The sequence below is a fragment of the Dioscorea cayenensis genome, chromosome 3, assembly GCF_009730915.1.
Source record: "Dioscorea cayenensis subsp. rotundata cultivar TDr96_F1 chromosome 3, TDr96_F1_v2_PseudoChromosome.rev07_lg8_w22 25.fasta, whole genome shotgun sequence".
Classification (NCBI taxonomy): domain Eukaryota; kingdom Viridiplantae; phylum Streptophyta; class Magnoliopsida; order Dioscoreales; family Dioscoreaceae; genus Dioscorea; species Dioscorea cayenensis.
This window is the reverse complement of record NC_052473.1, coordinates 18,994,457-19,013,135: the sequence shown is the minus strand read 5'-3', so window position 1 is coordinate 19,013,135 and position 18,679 is coordinate 18,994,457. Positions and strand designations below refer to the sequence as shown.

Genomic DNA, 18,679 nt, shown 5'->3' with positions numbered 1-18,679 from the left:
CCCGGACATGGTCCAGGTTGTGTTTGTGGGCTTGTTTATCAAATCTAGTTTTAGTGTATTAGGAAACAGGAGATAAGGTGTGGACTTTGGAGGGAGGGAAGATGTTCCCGTCTTCCTTCCTTGTTATCAGTCGAAGAAGATGGCTTCCCTGGTGATGGGCGGCCATCATTGCCTCCCCTCCTCCTCCTCCTCCTCCTCGATGGTCAACTATGATATTGCCACCATCAGCAGAAGAAGAAAGACAAGGATGATGTCTGGAATGGTCACTCGAAGTAGCCTGGGTCCCGTACCACTACCAGCACTGCTTGCCGTTGCCGTCATCTTCTCCTCCTCATCCACGTCCACCCTCGACAAAACCCTGTCCAATATTCCCCAGACCCTTTCTTCTGGTTAGCACTAGCTTTCTACCTCTGCTTTTCATATATATATATATATATATATATATATATATATATAATATTCCAGTGATATTCATCATTCTCAATTTAATTGCACCTTCGAAGGGGATGATGTGAAGCAGGCAAGGATACAAAAGCCCAAGTCCAGGAAGGCCGAATCTTGTACCATCAAATGCGTTACTACATGCATCCGAGGCGGTGCTGGCTCCCCTGGAGAGGGTCCCCTCAACGTCCGGAGGTAGTATAAGCACTATCATCGTCTTCTTCATCTTTTCTGAATTATAACTACATGAACATACTAATTTGAGTAATTTCACGCTGAAGTTTCATGGTTGAGAGAAAATTCGGTCTTCGTCAGCACTGGACATTATCATCATCTTCTGTCATTTTTCTTCCAGTGTATGTGCGTGTGTGTGTGTGTGTGTGTGAGAGAGAGAGAGAGAGAGAGACAGAGACAGAGAGAGAGAGAGAGCAGCTGTTGCTGCAGTGCCCTCTCATTGGCCGGTATCTTCAGCTTCTGCTTGTTCCAAAATCCATTTTTTTCATGCTGTTTTTTCGCACAATAAAGTATTAGATGACCAACTTTAACTTGAAATAATAAACATGAGTGCAAACTAGGGGCATAAGCCATCCATTGAGTCTTGTCTGATAATCTCAAATGCTTTAACCGTAAGTTGCTCATGAAGTAAAATTCTAAATCCTCTCGAACTTGACTTTCAGGCCTCTAGTGGTTTTCAAGCAAGGATTCCGCAGTCGTCGGTATTGGTGAGCAATGGTTTTCCTCCATTGTAGGCTGAAAATGTTTCCTCCCTGGTTTGCAGCTAAATATAACTCAGTTTGTTTTTTCATGAAGCTTGGCCGAGTGCTCAGACATTTGTAATCTAATCAAAGATGGAGATGACGGACCTTAATAACACCAGCCAAGTTACCACTGGAAACAAATGTGCTGTGGTTACTAATTGCATAGTTGCTTTTTTTTTTTCGTTGGACATCAATTTTTGTAGATCTCCTTATTTGGGGTTTCTCCTAAGCGACTCCTGATGCAATGCAAGAATACTGTTCAGTTGAGCACACCATTTGCTTATGGAGTATGCCTTCCTGTTGTATTTCTTTTGATTCATGTAATTTAACTGTTGTGCTGCGGTTTCTTATGCAAAATAGAAACATTACTAATAGATAATTAGATACATCAAAAGCGTCTGCAGTCTATCAGTAACGTCTGCAGTCTGATTGTTGACTTTGTAGATGACAACGGGTCAGAAGTAATGTCTACATTTTGATTGTTAACTTCTGGTGCTGAATGTCAACTGATCAGAATGTCTACATTTTGCTTAACCCAACCCTGGAAGTTACTGCTTCTTTTTCAATGCCTGGCAGTTAAATATTTAAGCATTACCATTATACAGAAATTAGGAAATTACAATTACACCTGCTGCAGTGTGAGAGAACACTCACTCACTCAGTACAGACGTGGAATACTAAACCAGAAAATAACCCTTTCATCCAACACGAAAGCCTCTTGTAATTTATTGTGAAATGCCGAACTGTTGATGAGATTTGCCAAATTCAGGCCTGGCCGACAAGGTGCAGACCAGTACTCAAAAACTAATAACAGAATGGAAAGCTATCTTTCCTGTCATTGGAACATTCTTCTCCAGATCCTCCATCTGATACACAGGGTATGAGCTGAGTTATTTTATCAGCTTGGCTTGCAAGTAGCTGCTTTATCTGCTAGGACTCAGGGAAATATTTTTGCTGGGAGGATATCAGGCAGGAAAAGGTATCGAAACCGAGAGTCATATGGTAAGACAGCACAATTGCGAGATCCGAGGAAGCCATTTCGCCTCTGTGACATACATTGCTCGATCAAGTTTGCTTGCTGCTGTGGGAGAAACCGGGAAATCCAGGTAGCTAAGTTGGCCTCATCAACAAACCCTCTGGCAAAACAGTGGAGCATCTTAGGAATGAGAAGCTTCCCTTTACTGCTTAATCCAACTGAAGCTTGTATAAAGTCCCGTTGAGCCTCCTCGAGCTCTTCTCTCACATTGTTTGCTGTGTAAATTCTTACCTGCAAACCCGATATTTCATGCATCAGTTAGCAGCACTAAATGCATAGCTGTAGTTATTTTCTTTTTAAGTCAATACAACCGAAATGGGTGTTCTTCCAACAACTTCATGAGCTATTGAATGTTTGAACCCATTGAAGGCTGAAGTTTCAGTTCGAACAAGAGCTGTTGTGGTCTTTGTATTCTTCAAAAGCTCAATCTCTAAATCATGCTAAATCTATGTGTAACTTGATTGCAAAACAGAACTTAAAGATATTGGATTTATAAAAAATAAAATGGAATGGAATTATTGAAAGAGAGACAGGGAAGGAGGTCAATGGCAACAATACCGCAGGGGAAGAATACAATCCACAGCTCAAAGCAAATACGGCAAGGGGTTCAGGTGCCTCAATTGAGCATTTTCTCTGCTCCTCAGATAACTTCAACTTTTGTAGAGCAAGTAGTAAAGCCTGAAAAAAAACATGCTTCATAAACAAGCACTCTGCAAAGCATGCACAAATACCAAAGAAGAGATATTGAACTTAATACTGTGATGCAACAGTTTCCATACAGTTTGTGGTTTGTACGCCAGTGCCTTCATCTTCAGTATCACATGCTCAATGCAAGCAGCGCTGAATGAACACCCTCCAACAGTATATGCAGCCTGAGCATTAGTAACCAAGAGTATTTGATCATACAAATTGCAACTAAAACGGTTAACAAAGCAGATAACCGTATGTTTGGATGCTTCTGAATAAATGGATTCCGATGCATTGTAAAACAAGAAGGAATTTTTTTTTTTTTTTAATTTCAGTATATACCATCTAGATGTGCTACAACAAAGTTGACTTCACAAAGAGAGTACTACTATCCATAACTCGATTCTCAACACAAATAACACAAAAACAAGAGCAAGAATAGTACGATGGTAAGAAGCAAACCTTCTGCATCAGTGAAAAGAGCTTCACGTCACTCTTAGGAACTCCATATGCTAGATAAGCCTACAGCAATCCAAAAGAACGACTTCAGTCGCACATTTTCATAAATGAATTGCTTTACATAATAAAGCAAGCTCAGATTGATTAAGCAGTTTCAAATTTCTCAAAAAAGACAATGATATCAATGGAGGAAGATAGAGACATACATGCATCACAAGAGCGTTGTACAGGTTTATCCAAAAGGCTAGCTTCTCATTGTGATTCAAGTGGATAGGATTTACTTTGGCTAACTCTTCAACCAGTGATCTGCCCTCAAAATGACAAAATCAGTACAACCGGAAAAGAATTGTGCATTTAATTTACAACGTTTATAAGAAAAAATCCCAAGTAGTGACTGCAATAATATACCTGAATCTCCTTAGTGCCCCAGCAGCATATTCAAGTTGCTTCTTTCCCACTGACATCCAGGATACTTCTATTGCAACACCATAATTTCCAATATCTGTCCAATTTAATTTGCCATGAGCTTTGTAGGGATCGAAAGCATTTCCTTTAGCTATAAGTTCAGTCTCACACTGCAGATCAACTTGAGGACTATTTGCCCATGAGAATAGTGTTGATGGTTCAGACAGTGACCAAAAGGAAATACTGGAAAGATGTCCACTGGGAGATGAGGACGAGGAAAATCTCTCTGATGAGAAAGATTTTGAGGGGTGCAAGGAAGATTCTGCCAGTGAGATGAAAATATTTTTCATACACCGGACCATCTCCTCTGAAAGCAAATTAGGTTGGGTATAGAGGCCCTTGACAGGAATATGCTTTCTGATGCTGAAAATGTCTGCCTGCGACTGTTCTGATGAAACTATTTTATCCTGAATGCCTATGGCATTTATTATATCCTGATTCAAATGGCATACTGGTACTATTTAAGCAGACTGCATGAAGGATTAAGTAATGAAACATGATTTGATTTACTAGTGTTCAGCACTAACAAGTAACAGATGTATTTGCGTATAATTTGTGTATAACATTAATACCAAGTAGCATAAGAACCACAACATATTTAAAAGTTAAGAATAAAACCATTATTTGTGAATTTTCAGGTGAATCAGTAAGTATTTGACTAGATGGTAATTGTTTCAAACGAAACTCAGCAATTCTTCTCTCATTTCTTTCTTGAATTAACTGAAACTGCAAAGAGATTGTCTCTTGCTCAAGTCTTGAAACTGTCATCTCCAATGTGGCAATATTAGATAATAGCTTCTTGGCCTGAATAACAGGAAAACTAAAATTATGAAAAAGTAACACAGCAGAATAAACAATAAAATTTCCATTCATCAAACATACAATCACAAAGAAAAAAAAAGGAATATACTAAATAAAAATATTAATTAAAAACAGGTTGTTCTTAATTGTGAATATAGAAGATTCTTGAACAAAGACAAAGATATCATTGTCAAAGAAATTAGCTGTCCATCTAATGATTAGCAGATTTTATGCAATATATCAAGCCACCAAAATATATGTAAACCTTTTACTTTCCTTTTTAGGATATATTAGCTGTTTTAGCTGTATTATAGGGCTGAAGATCTGTAATCTAGCTGTATTATAGGGCTGAGATTCAGCTTGTATTATGGTTATATAATGACAACTCTCCACCATGGAGGAAACACCTCTTTTTCTCAAAAGATCTTAGTTTTACATGGTATCCGAGCTACAATTCTGATCTGTCCTGTTCAATTGTCCATTTCATCCTAGTTCTTTCTCTAGTTCCTATTTACTCTTGTTCAAGTTCTCTTGATCTCATGTCTTCAGACAAGTATGATGCTTTCTTAGTTCGATTTAATGGCAAGAATTACTCGGCATGGGCCTTCCACTTCCAGATTTTTGTCAAAGGAAAGGACTTGTGGGGCTATGTTGATGGCAGTACTCCTTCTCCCGACAAAGACAAAGACAAGATCGAGCATGCCAAATGGGAGGTCAAGGATGCTCAAATCATGGCCTGGATTCTAGGATCTGTCGAACCCAACATTGTCTTGAATCTTCGACCTTTCAAGACTTCAGCCGAAATGTGGACTTTTCTCAAAAAACTCTACAGTCAACATAATACTGCACGGCGATTCCAATTGGAGCATGACTTAGCCATTCTTCAACAGGATAGTCTCTCAATTTCTGATTTTTACTCTTGCTTCATGAATCTTTGGGCTGAATATACGGATATTGTTTATGCAACCGTACCTATTGAAGGCCTCAAATCTGTTCAAGCAGTCCATGAAACAACTAAAAGAGATCAATTTCTCATGAAACTGAGATATGAATTTGAAGCAACGAGGTCTAATCTTATGAATCGAGAACCTGTTCCCTCTTTGGATGCATGTCTCAATGATTTGTTTCGGGAAGAACAACGCCTTCTCACTCAAAACACCCTGAAAGAACAAAAATCTAATTTTGTTCCTATGGCTTATGCAGCACACAGCAAGCCGAGAGGAAGAGATATTCGCACTGTTCAATGTTTTTGTTGCAAAGAATTAGGGCATTATGCTTCCACTTGCTCTAAAAAATTCTGCAATTATTGCAAGAAAAATGGCCATATTATCAAGGAATGTCCCATCCGACCTCCCAAGAAATCTGAGACAGCATATACAACTTCAGTTGGGCCTTCAAGCTCTAGCAGTTCTGTGAATGCAGCAGTGACACAAAATGCTCCGATTCAGCCTGTAACGCCTGAAATGATTCAACAAATGATCATTTCTGCATTTTTTGCTTTAGGACTCTTGGGTAAAATGTTTTCTTCATCATCTACTTGGTACTTTGATTCTGGGGCTTCTAATCACATGACAAATAATGCTCATTTTCTTACAAATACAAACAAATATTCTGGAAATCTTAAGATTCATACTGCTAATGGCAACCATTTACCGATCACAACCACTGGTGATATTTCTTCCTCTCTAACTGATGTCTTTGTCTCTTCTGGTCTTACTACTAATCTCATTTCTGTTGGCCAATTGGTTGATAATAATTGCAATGTGGCATTTTCAAAGTCTGGTTGTGTTGTGCAGAATCAACAATCAGGGAGGATGATCGCGAGGGGGCCTAAAGTCGGACGCCTTTTTCCTATCCAATTTTCTTTTCCTTCTAGTCAATCATTGCCCTTTGTCAGTTGCAATTTTACTCATATTGATTTTCAAGCTTGGCATAAACGCCTTGGACATCCAAACAATATTGTTCTTTCTAACTTGTTGAAATCAGGTTTGCTTGGGAATAAAAGGTCACATTCTCGTAGTGATATTCAATTTAAGTGCAATTCTTGTCAACTTGGTAAAAGTAAAACTTTGCCATTTCCCATTCATACTCCGAATGAAGTTCAGCCGTTTGATTTGATACATAGCGATGTATGGGGTATGGCACCAGTTCCTTCTCATTCTAACTACAAGTACTTTGTTACTTTTATTGACGACTATAGTCGTTTCACATGGATTTACTTCTTGCATTCTAAAAATGAAGTATTTTCAGTTTTCAAGTTTTTTCATGCATATATTCAGACCCAGTTTTCTGCAAAAATTAAAATTCTGCGCTCGGACAATGGGGGTGAATATATGTCTCATTTGTTTCAAGAATTTTTGCAAGAGAATGGAATAATCTCACAAAGGTCTTGTCCTTCAACCCCTCAACAAAATGGCGTGGCTGAAAGAAAGAACCGTCATCTTCTCGATGTTGTTCGTACCCTTTTATTAGAGTCATTTGTGCCCTCCAAGTTCTGGTGTGAAGCTCTCTCCACTACTATTCACCTCATTAATAGATTACCATCTCCTTCATTAAACCATGTCTCTCCTTTCACTCGGTTATTTGGTCATACTCCAAATTATTCTAATCTTCGTACATTTGGTTGTGTGTGCTATGTTCATCTTCCTCCACATGAACGCACAAAACTAACTGCTCAATCAGTTAAGTGTGCTTTTCTAGGATACTCTGCACATCAAAAAGGTTTTCTTTGTTATGATCCTAATCTGCGGCGTATTCGGGTTTCTAGGAATGTAATATTTCTAGAAAATCAATATTTTTTCCCCACCCACCAAGAACAGCCTTCTTCTTCATTTTCTGTTATTCCTTTGTTTACTAACTCTTCTACAAATTTCTCATCTCCTAAACCTCTTTTGGTGTATCATAGACGCAGCCACACTATGCCAAATCAGACTACCACACTTCCAAGGCCCCCTCAAGCTGAATCTCTTGTTGTTGAACCTGTTCAAGCAACAACTCCTACCATCGGCAGACATAGTACTCGAGTTAGTCGACCCCCAGATAGGTATGGTTTTCCTAATCCTACATCCTTAACCGCAACCTTGTCCTCTGTTTCTATTCCCTCATCTTATAAGCAGGCAATGGAGCATGAGTGTTGGCGGAAAGCTATTGAAACAGAACTTCTTGCACTTGAAGAAAACCAAACCTGGGATGTTGTAGCGCGCCCCCCATCTGTGAAACCTTTGGGCAACAAATTTGTATTTTCTATCAAACTTCATTCAGATGGATCTATCGAACGTTATAAGGCGCGACTGGTGGTTCTTGGGAACAAGCAAGAATATGGCCTAGATTATGATGAGACTTTCGCACCGGTAGCTAAAATGACCACTGTGCGAACCATATTGGCGCTTGCTGCATCTCAAACATGGCCTTTACTTCAAATGGATGTCAAAAACGCATTCTTGCATGGTGATCTCAAGGAAGATATTTATATAAAGCTTCCTTTTGGTATGTCTACTTCACAAAATGATGTTTGCAAACTTAAACGTTCTCTATATGGTTTGAAGCAAGCACCAAGAGTATGGTTTGAAAAGTTTCGATCTACTCTTCTTGGTTTTTCATATATACAAAGCCAATATGACTCCTCTTTGTTTTTTCAAAAGACATCTAAAGGTATAGTTGTACTCCTTGTTTATGTGGATGATATTGTGATAACTGGTTCTGATATGCAAGCCATCAATCATATTCAGAAATTGTTAAATTCGACTTTTCACATGAAAGACCTTGGTCAACTCACTTACTTCTTGGGGTTAGAAGTACATCATCAGCGTCAAGGCATTTTCTTAAATCAACATAAATATATTCGGGATTTGGCCAAATTAGCAGGACTCACAAGTAATAAGTCTGTTGAAACCCCAATGGAAGTTAATGTGAAATATCGACGAGATGAAGGAGAGCTTCTTATAGATCCTACCTTATATCGAAAGCTTGTTGGTAGTCTAATCTATCTAACCATCACTCGACCGGATATCTCTTATGCTGTCCATACAGTTAGCAAATTCATGCAATCGCCGCGGCATCTCCATCTATCTGCAGTCAAACGCATCATCCAATACATCATTGGCACTCCTAATCGTGGCCTATTTTTCCCTACTTGGTTCCTCACTGAAGCTACAAGCCTATAGTGACGCAGATTGGGCTGGCTGTCCAGACACCAGAAAGTCTACTACTGGTTGGTGTATATTTCTTGGTGATGCTCTTATCTCATGGAAATGCAAAAAGCAAAACCATGTCTCTAAGTCATCAACTGAAGCCGAGTACCGTGCCATGTCTGCTGCTTGTTCTGAAATTATTTGGTTGCGAGGCCTTCTCACAGAACTTGGCTTTCCTCAAAATCAACCAACTCCATTGCATGTCGACAACACTAGTGCCATTCAAATTGCTCGCCAACCCTATCTATCACGAACGTCATGTAAACATATCGAGGTTGACTGCCACTCTATTAGAGAGGCCTACGACCACCAAGTTATCACTCTCCCACATATATCTACTAGTTTACAAATTGCAGACATCTTTACCAAATCCATGACACGTCAGCGGCATAATTTCCTTGTTGGCAAATTGATGCTTGTAGATTTACCAGCATCAATTTGAGGGAGGATGTCAAAGAAATTAGCTGTCCATCTAATGATTAGCAGATTTTATGCAATATATCAAGCCACCAAAATATATGTAAACCTTTTACTTTCCTTTTTAGGATATATTAGCTGTTTTAGCTGTATTATAGGGCTGAAGATCTGTAATCTAGCTGTATTATAGGGCTGAGATTCAGCTTGTATTATGGTTATATAATGACAACTCTCCACCATGGAGGAAACACCTCTTTTTCTCAAAAGATCTTAGTTTTACAATCATAGACCTAAATTAGCTTGTTGTAGTCACAATTGATGTGTTGTTTTGAGAAATAGATGGTCATATAGAAGTACAAGTTTGCAAAACTTTTCAGAGCAATCTTTGACTTAGCAACACAAACAAACACAGCCAACTTCAGATGGAAGCCGCAATCCCTTCAACAAACGCTAAAAAACTATAATTGTAGAAACCATAAGTACAAAAAGAGAATATGGATACATTATCTGGGAGGGAAGACAGGTCAGATGATGTTATGGTGGCCTGTTCCATAGCATTTTCAAGGATAGCATGCAACTCCATCTCCTCATTCAGCAACTTTTGAAGCCGTAGAACCTGAAATAGAGCGCATTCTGTCATGTGACTCATGTCATACCAATCTGCGCAGCATGACAACATAATAGCATAACATTAAAGACCAAATGCTAATGAGACATGGAAGAGGAACAATTTCAACAAATACATTATTACAGTAGTTTGATAAATTAACTTAGATATTTCAAATGCTTTTATCCATTAAGTCTAGGGAGTTCAAGCATTTAAATTTCCTTAATATTCAACAAAAGTTGGCTAACGCTTGCAAACTAAGGATGAACCTGAATACATCAATCCATCAAGTCAAACTCATTGCTCACAGGTTAAAAAGAGGCATATAACATTTTGAGAACCAAAATTCAAACATTTGGTGGTGTTAATATTCCCTGTATTTTAAAACGAGCAAGCCTTGATTAGAAAGAACTCCCATATCATTGAAAATCCAACCGGATCACTTTAGTTTTATATGGTCCGACTAAGTCAAAACAAAATTAATCACGATACGGCCAAAATTCAAATCTTCAACCTTCTAGCTAGATCTGCTGGCTCTACGTATTTTAAAGAAATTTCAATTTTTAGCCAAGCTCTACTACATATACTGAACAAGGATTAGAGTAATACCGGTGTGGGCTGCAAACTTGAGAAGCATGAGTTCATAATAATATGCAGGCATGTGGTAAATAGTAGCACAAACAATAAGTATTAAGTAATCTTAATTGCATAACAAATCATAATTTCAGGCAAGCACAGACAATCAATTGGGAGAATTTAAGGATATGCGCTAACATCTTGCTCTAGCTGGAATCTACAAGAATTGCCCAGCATGTATGTGTGCGTGTCTTGGATATTTTGGCATCCATGATTGAACCATTCACCTGGTACAGAAGAAAAACAAGGATTTAGATACAATCCTGAAAACAATTCAGAAAGAGCAGAAATTAGTAGGCATAAAAAAGTAGTCGGTGAATGTGTCCCTGAGTTTTCACCAACAAACTGACCTCTGAAGCACAAGAAGTATCGATCTTGCCTTTGTTGGCATAATCTGTGTATTTCTCCGGGAAAAAATTTGGCTTGGGGTAATGAGAATGTGAGGAAAGAGAATGCCTTGGTTCAAAGATGTCGAACTATTAGTATTAATAGCACAAGGAAGAAGAAATAATGTGAACATGTATCATGTATGTATGAAATCATAAGACTTACAAGTTCATGGTGCAGACTGCAGAGGAAGACAAACAGATAGCTCAAATGCCAAAGCTCACAACGCAAGCATGATCACGATATCTGGAATATGACGGCGTGACAAATAGGAAGAGAAACACAGCATGACTCCCATCCTCATCTATACTGATACATACCTTTGGGCTAATTGGCTGGATCAGAGAGGAGGCGGCGGCGGCGGCGGCGGCGGCGGCGGCGGCAGCGGATGAATGAAGGGAGGACACTGCTATCAGTATATCAGTGAGCAGCCTCCAGCACCAGCAGCAGCGGTAGCAGCAGAGAGGCTGGCTGTTCGCTATTCAAAATTCAAACTATGGTAGACAGTACAGTAGTAGTGCTGCACTGGGTTGGGTGTGGTGTGGATGGGATGTGGTGAAATTTTTTTTTATGCTCGTTTGAACTTTGAAGTCAGTATCGGTGGTGGGGTGGTGGGCCTCATTAAAGTCCAACTCCCAAACTCAACACATTCTGGATTTTTATTTTTATAATTGTATAAAAATAACATTATCAATACCTCTCTAACTCACTCATATGCTACTTCCAAATTCAAATTAACATTTATCAAATACAGATTTTTTTAGAGATATCTTAATTCTTTGAATTCAAAATAACCTAAAGTGAAGTATGCCCCAATACATTGCTATGCTCCGAACATGATGACCATTGAGGATACTTTGACAGTTAGTTTTTCACTAAATATTATTAAAAAAATATATAAATAAAGTTGTGATTAATTATGGTGGCTTAATTATCTCTTATAAACTTATAATGTGAAGTGAATTAACACATAATGCAATATTGACCTATCACGTGTACTTTAAAAATAATAATTTCACAATGATAAATTTTTTCTACTTACAACACTAAATTTGTCACGCCCTGAACCCAGCTTTATGGACCCGGGACGCCGACAAATGCGGCAGTACACTCTGAGGCCGAAACCAAGTAGTCATACTAAAGGCCTCAAATCCGACCCAAAAGCAGAACAATGAATAAAAACTCGAGTGGATTGTAATAAAAAAATATAAAACTTATTCAAAATAAAACCTAGGCCCACAACAATCGGGACTTATTACAGCTAAATAAAAGCGAGCGATGGCCTAACGATCCTTGCTAAGCTATCCGCCATCGACCTCTACTCCCGATCCGAAAAAATATCAACAAAAATTTATGAGCTTGACAGTAGATGTAGCACTCACTAAAAAAATATTGGGATCATTTACACAAAATCATAATTTATCAAAATGAGAAAATCGGAAACCAGAATTATTTCAAATAAACAAAGATGTCAAGCAACTATTGCCAAAACAAAATCACAAAATTCATATATTTACCCTCGGTGACCAGAGACAAAATTTAACAAAAGTCATATTTTTACCCTCGGTGACCCCGAGCCAAAAATTATCGGTAGGTTATTCTTCACCGACGGAAAGCGGTGAGAAACTATAGTTTCTAAAACAAAATACGTGTCGACACGGTCGGGTGTTTAACCCCTGGGGGTTATTGCATGAGTTAATTGAGGGACTAGTTTCATGTCAAAATACGGCATATTCACAAAACAATAAACTAACAAAATTCGGATTGGGCAAGATACGAATAATTTGCCAAATAAAATTTTTAGCAGTCGCATGATCCCATTTTATCATAGTAAAATAAACCAGTTACTTGAATTCAAACATGAACAGATAATTTAAAAAAAAAATTAATCAGAAATTAACTAAAACATATCTGAAATTCATAATTGGAATAATATATATTTAGATAAACTATTTAAAATTTTACAAATTAAATAATCCGAATTTAAAATAAATATTTAAACCTTTCAGATAATTCTAATCCAAAATAAAATATCATTAACTCAAAATTTCAAATAATTTAAAGTAATTCCAAAAATAATAATAAATAAATAATTCAAAAATATATGTCAAAATAATCGAGTAATTTTTCTTTTAAAAAAATTTCAAAAGTTCATAAAAACTTGAATTTTTCAAGTATATACATATAATAGGATTTATATGTGGGATACTTTCACCGATTAACTCCAAAAATACTCTCAAACCTTACACTCTTTCAGATGTCCTATATTTGGGAAGAGATCCTATTAGTTTTCAATAACAAAATCGAGGCTAACAAACAATAGTATAAAAAGATTTTCAAAAGGGTACAAATGCAAAAATAGTTCAAGCTATTATTCTACACTCCCAAATATTGATTATTGTGGGGGTACAATAGCCATTACCCACTCTAAAAGCCATATCAATAATTTCAACATGATCAATAAGTACTAAAACCCTCATAACTTCACTTATATTTTTCCAAATCACAAATTTTAAAATTCTGGGAATAATAGACACCTAACACTATGACATATCCGAAATTCCCATAATTTAGAGTACTACTCAATTTGTAACATTCAATTGAATCTCCAAGTATTTCTCAGAAACTTATAATTCGGACATATACTTTTAAACTATGCATATCTCTCAACCTACAACTCCAAAAGTAATGAAACTTTACTCGACAATCAGACAACTAAAAATGAACGACTTTCTTATTTTTTTCACTTTATCTAATTCAATCTCCCTGATCATCAAAAATTGGTCATGATTCTTCAAGTTCTCGCACGTAAATATCATCCAGAGACAATTATATTAATAAGGCTATATCTCACGGACTATAGATGCATAAAAATCTGAAATTTTGCGGTATTTAGGTAACATCAAAAATCTACAACTTTTATATTTTACTCTCCTTCAAATTCTTCCTCTAATATCCTTAAAATCGGAGAGGAATTTACTGCTATAGTCAAAAGCGAAAAATCTGAAACCTATCAAACTAAAACAACTAGCAATTCCTTTTCACATAGTGAAAGATTGTATCTCAATCAACTATACTTCATATTACATCAAACATATCATGCAAGATCTCATCCTTGAGATGTGATTTAATCCATAAAAAAACATCATGATCAAGATCCTAAGTGCACACATCAAAAGAGAAACAAAAACTCCTTCAAACCACAAATTGGGAACAAACCCAGAAACTTAGGGCTAAATCTAAAGTTTAAAGGTGAATCACAAAATAGGAACAAATTTTAGGGTTTCGAGAAAGAAAGAAATCTAGAGCCAACCCGGGCGATCAATAATAATTGCACAAAGCTTAAAAGATCCCTACCTCGAAAGAAACAAAACAACTCGAGAAGAAGATCCACTTGTCCCTTGCCACGGCACCACCATGAAAATAAAGGAAAAGAGGGCTAGGGGTTTTTTTATAAGAAATCGTGGCGGTGAGCTACAATCGGATCGTGATATTTGGTAACAGTAAGGATAAGAGCAAGGGTTTTAAAATCTTTTTAAATCAAATGGGCCTCGATTGAAAAAGCTTGTATTGACAACTAGGATCTAATTTAAGGGGTGGAACTCACAAAAGAGATGGAGAATATGATTACACAAGAGAGACCAATGAGTGAGTGAATAATATTATATAATATTTATCTTATTCCGCAAAATATTGTATAGTATTTTATAACTTTAGTTTTATAAATATTTTAAAAAACGTTCCATTCATTAGTTAATAAAGAAATATAATTTTAGAATAATAAATATTTTAAAAAACGTTTCATTAATAATTATTTAATTTTAATAATATTAATTTTTTTTTAAAAAATGCATCTATTTTATTAAGAAATAACAATAAAAGCACAGATAAATAAATAAATAAATAAATAATGACTAGGGTTTGGAGGGAAGCATGGCGGATGCTGGCGGCGTTACAGAGAAGCCGATGAGGATCTTTGTTGGCGGATTGGGTGCGGGAGTGACCGCCGAGGATATGGAGAAGACCTTCTCGTCATTGGGAAGCGTTGCTGCTGTTCAACTGGTTCGAACCAATGGGCGCAGCTTTGCCTACATGGATTTTCATCCCAACTCCGACAAATCCCTCGCCCGGCTATTCGCTAATGTCAGTAATTGAATTCGATCCGGTTTTTTATTTTATTTTTGTCCTTCTTTTCTTTTACTTATACTAGATGTCATAATTCATGTGCTTTAGTTGTTTTTCCTGAAACCAGAATTTATGATCCTTAGTTATCACAATTAAAGTTGAACTCTCTGATTTTATGGGAGGAACTACATACACAGACATCTTGCTTCTTAACTGAAGTAAAGCTTAATAAATTGCTCAAATTTATGCAGTACAATGGATGCATGTGGAAGGGGGGAAAGCTTAGAGTTGAGAAGGCTAAAGAACATTACCTTGCTCGTTTGAGTCGAGAATGGGCAGAAGATGCAAAATTGAATACAACCTCTTCCACCCCTCTTGATCTTAATTTGGATAAGAACCCGAATACATCAAACAATCCTCAGATTTTGAATCAGGAGAACATGCAATTGAATATTTACTTTCCAAAGTTAAGAAAGGTGTGCTGTTTTAGATCTTTGGTTTTGTTTGAGTAATATAAAGGTGTACATGTTTATTCGGTAGCACAGGTCAGTTTCTTATGAATGAATGATGCGTGTACTTAAATTAATTTTTTCCCCTTTTTTTTTAAAAAACTCTGATGCCATATTTTGTACATCATGCATTGTCAAGCAATTCTCTAATCACCCTTTAATCTTTTCGTTAGTCATTTCTAAGGAAACATAGAGTATCAGGAATTACGGATACATCAATGCAATTACTGACTTTGGAATATACTACTAATCACAAAGGCACTATTATTTCCTCGTCATCATTCCTGTTGCCTTTCCATTTAAGCTTGTCATATTCATTAAACTTGATTTATGACAATTATCAGTTTGATTCTTATAGTGCATATGGAATTGTGATAACTTTGTATTGGGGAGTTATACCTATTCCCATAGTGGATTAATTCTGTGTTCAGTTTTTTTATATCTTACTTTTCTTTAAAATGTCAACAAATTTTATATGTCCTATTTTTATGATAGGACTTATGATTGGGAGCAACTGTTCTATTTGACAGGTCAAGCCATTACCCTTTAAAGGAACAGGAAAGCACAAGTATAGTTTCCAACGTATTGAGGTTCCTCCCCTCCCGATCCATTTTTGTGATTGTGAGGAGCACAGTATGTTTCCTGAAACTTTTAGTCAAAAGCATTTATCTCGTAGTAACTCTGTGATGCACAAGAAAGAGCTAAGCATCATGACGGCTGTGATGGACAAGATTTTTAAGATGGATGGAAGTGCTTCAGACAGACATACTACATTAGATATAGAATCAAACAAGTCTGTCCCATTAGACAATGAGTATATGTTAGAGGATTCAGATGAAGCTAGCCCGTCCGATCCAGACAACCTTCTTACCAACATTGGTTTGCAACACCAGGGAGATGATGCATTGGACCAAATACTGTTAGAAGTGGAGGATCTACTAGAACATCAGGTGTGCTAATTTAATTATTCTGGAATTTGTAGCAGTAGTTGTCTTGATTTATACAAAGGGATTCATGAAATAGGGGGGAAAACAAAGAATATTGGCCTTTGCAAATGTAGAGTTAAATTGTGAGGTGGTTAGAGTAATGTTGTTTACCTTTCTATCAGTTATATTTTTTGCCTGCATTGACCAGAAAGTATGGCCCTAACAAATGCCAATGTGCATTATGTTTCTTTGAAATTTCAGGAATCAAAATCAAGCAAGCTATATCCGTCCAAGGATGGCATCACTGGAACCAATATAAAGTCCTGTAAAAAGCAGCACACTTGTGGTACCAGTGCTCCCATAAATCCATTGGAACAAAAATCCTGTGTAGTGTTGGAAGTAAAAGTTGCTGAAGTTGACCATGTGCCTATTTCTCTGAGGAAGAAAACCTCTAAAAACTGTATGAAAGAAGTGGAGATGCCTGCAGATGCTCTTCCTATGCAAAGTAAGGCTGAACCAAGCGAGAACATAGAACCATCTAAAGGCCATTCTTGGCAACAGAAGAGCTCATGGAAAGATCTTGTCGGAGAGGTGGACAGTAGTTCATTCAGCATATCTCATGTTATTCCCGCCATCAATTTGGCAGCACAAAATTCACCAATTTCTAATGGTTCAGATCTTGACATGTCAGTTGTCCGAAAGAAGGGAAAGGTTCACTTTAACAATGAATTGGGAGTTAGGCAAAGAAAATCCCTGGCAAAGCTTGCTGCATCTACTCTTGTTGAAAAGACAGAAAATGATAATAAAGTTAAAGAGAGTCCTGGAGAAGCATCAGAAGCTGAGCCCGGGAAGAAAGGTTCAATCAGGGCTGGTACTCATGTAAATATGTTGGACCTTAAATTCCCCACAGTGCAGGAAGGAAAAGCTGCCGACGATGAAAGAATGACTATTTCACCCAGGAAGAGAACCCCTCAAAACTTTGTGAAAGAAGTGGAGATGCCTGAAGATACTCCTGTGCAACGGCAGACTGAACCAAGCAAAAACATGGAACCATCGAAAGGCCATACCTGGCTGCAGAAGAGTTCCTGGAAAGATCTCATTGGAGAGGTGGGCAATAGTTCATTCAGCATTTCTCATGTTATTCCAGGCACTAATTCGACTGCACAAAGTTCACCAATTTCCAATGGCTCAGAGTTTGCCACATCAACTGTTCAAAAGAAGAGAAAAGTTCAGTATAACAATGAAGTTTCAACATATGTGGAAGGCCATAAAAAATCCCTGGCAATGCAGGTTGCACCTACTCATGTTGACAAGACAGGAAACAGTGATAAGGCTCAAGAAAATCCAGAAGTGGCACAAGGAGAAGCTGGGAAGAAAAGTAATTTGGCTCCGAGGAGGATTGTACCCAAGATTCATGTTGGTGAGGTTTGCCCATTCATGAGGAATGCTGAATCTGAGAAGGAGTGGACTAAAGCTAAAGCTGTTTTTAGTGGACACCTCAAGAAGGGAGGCAATGCTAATGGTGCTAACAAAAATGCAAAAGGCACACTAAGACACAAAGCATAAACAAGTCATTCACTGCAGATGCAGTTCAAGACAGCATGTTCATAGTCTCACAATTTGGTAGGCATTCTGATCTTCCATAAGATCGACGGTTTTTCTATCAAATGCTCTGTTTGACTATTTTGTATTTTCCTCACTTGTATCATCATCTATCTCATTGAATACCCTATTGTCAAGTGGGATTTTGGTGTTTAAACTTCATGGATGGAATGTTGGATTATTATAGATTTATGTGAGATAGTGGGCATGTTGATGCTGGGTGGAGAATTCTTGTGTCTTAATGGCCTTCTTCTAGAGTACAACTTTATTTGTTCTCTTGTCTTCCAATAAATGTTACTGGTAGGAGATGTTCCTTGGTAATCTGGATCCAGAAGCTTTGTTGCGTTTTGATCTTGTTCAGTGTTGGAAAACACTACTTGTTGGTCTATCTTAGATGTAATATTTATTAGTAATTCTGCTTTGATCTTGCCTTTGAGTACAGACCACCACCTACCCCAAGTCATAAGGATCTGACTTGTGCTGCACTGTACTGTGTATGTTTGCTCAGGATGTATATTATTCAGTAGCAGGCACCATCAAAGGACAGTGTGCCTCCTGTGCTGCTTGAGCAATTATGCTCAGTAGGGATCCAATGAATGGAACAATAGGCAAGTGCAGCTGAGTTAGTATTTT

At 37.4% G+C, this 18,679-nt stretch overlaps 3 protein-coding genes and 1 long non-coding RNA gene across 5 annotated transcripts; 2 read left to right on the top strand and 2 right to left on the bottom strand.

Moving 5' to 3' along the window:
• The first annotated feature begins 45 nt into the window (after positions 1–45).
• Positions 46–1,533, top strand: LOC120282328. Of its 2 annotated transcripts, XM_039289130.1 has the most exons (4): positions 46–389; positions 504–636; positions 1,119–1,163; positions 1,252–1,533. In XM_039289130.1, exons 1-4 carry the CDS (start codon positions 140–142, stop codon positions 1,307–1,309), a joined length of 486 nt encoding a protein of 161 aa, XP_039145064.1. In that variant the 5' UTR covers positions 46–139; the 3' UTR covers positions 1,310–1,533. The 2 variants fall into 2 exon arrangements, with proteins under 2 accessions (XP_039145064.1, XP_039145060.1); XM_039289126.1 differs by lacking the exons at positions 1,119–1,163; positions 1,252–1,533 and adding an exon at positions 723–1,108.
• On the bottom strand, positions 1,370–10,675 carry LOC120282314. The gene is made up of 9 exons (XM_039289102.1): positions 10,636–10,675; positions 9,757–9,870; positions 4,465–4,650; positions 3,790–4,280; positions 3,588–3,687; positions 3,385–3,444; positions 3,015–3,107; positions 2,794–2,913; positions 1,370–2,466 (listed from the first exon to the last, which is right to left on the bottom strand). Exons 1-9 carry the CDS (start codon positions 10,672–10,674, stop codon positions 2,137–2,139), a joined length of 1,533 nt encoding a protein of 510 aa, XP_039145036.1. The 5' UTR covers position 10,675; the 3' UTR covers positions 1,370–2,136.
• Positions 10,676–10,681: 6 nt separating this feature from the next.
• LOC120282309 lies at positions 10,682–11,511 on the bottom strand. The gene is made up of 4 exons (XR_005542942.1): positions 11,205–11,511; positions 11,050–11,130; positions 10,848–10,953; positions 10,682–10,724 (listed from the first exon to the last, which is right to left on the bottom strand). It is a non-coding gene; the product is annotated as an uncharacterized LOC120282309 (long non-coding RNA).
• A 3,288-nt stretch (positions 11,512–14,799) lies between these two features.
• LOC120283644 lies at positions 14,800–18,637 on the top strand. The gene is made up of 5 exons (XM_039290353.1): positions 14,800–15,027; positions 15,261–15,485; positions 16,049–16,468; positions 16,706–18,067; positions 18,555–18,637. Exons 1-4 carry the CDS (start codon positions 14,818–14,820, stop codon positions 18,008–18,010), a joined length of 2,160 nt encoding a protein of 719 aa, XP_039146287.1. The 5' UTR covers positions 14,800–14,817; the 3' UTR covers positions 18,011–18,067; positions 18,555–18,637.
• Positions 18,638–18,679: the final 42 nt, after the last annotated feature.

Excerpts from the sequence above, each read along its gene's own strand:
- LOC120282314 (XM_039289102.1), bottom strand. The coding sequence starts at position 10,674 with ATGCTGGGCAATTCTTGTAGATTCCAGCTAGAGCAAGAT. Across the intron at positions 3,445-3,587 it reads ACAACGCTCTTGTGATGCAT|GCTTATCTAGCATATGGAGT; the intron begins GTATGTCTCTAT and ends GGATTGCTGTAG. Across the intron at positions 2,914-3,014 it reads TGGCGTACAAACCACAAACT|GCTTTACTACTTGCTCTACA; the intron begins GTATGGAAACTG and ends GTTTTTTTTCAG.
- LOC120283644 (XM_039290353.1), top strand. The coding sequence starts at position 14,818 with ATGGCGGATGCTGGCGGCGTTACAGAGAAGCCGATGAGGATCTTTGTT. Across the intron at positions 15,028-15,260 it reads TCGCCCGGCTATTCGCTAAT|TACAATGGATGCATGTGGAA; the intron begins GTCAGTAATTGA and ends AAATTTATGCAG. Across the intron at positions 16,469-16,705 it reads AGGATCTACTAGAACATCAG|GAATCAAAATCAAGCAAGCT; the intron begins GTGTGCTAATTT and ends TTGAAATTTCAG.
- LOC120282328 (XM_039289126.1), top strand. The coding sequence starts at position 140 with ATGGCTTCCCTGGTGATGGGCGGCCATCATTGCCTCCCCTCCTCCTCC. Across the intron at positions 390-503 it reads TCCCCAGACCCTTTCTTCTG|GGGATGATGTGAAGCAGGCA; the intron begins GTTAGCACTAGC and ends GCACCTTCGAAG. Across the intron at positions 637-722 it reads GGTCCCCTCAACGTCCGGAG|TTTCATGGTTGAGAGAAAAT; the intron begins GTAGTATAAGCA and ends TTCACGCTGAAG.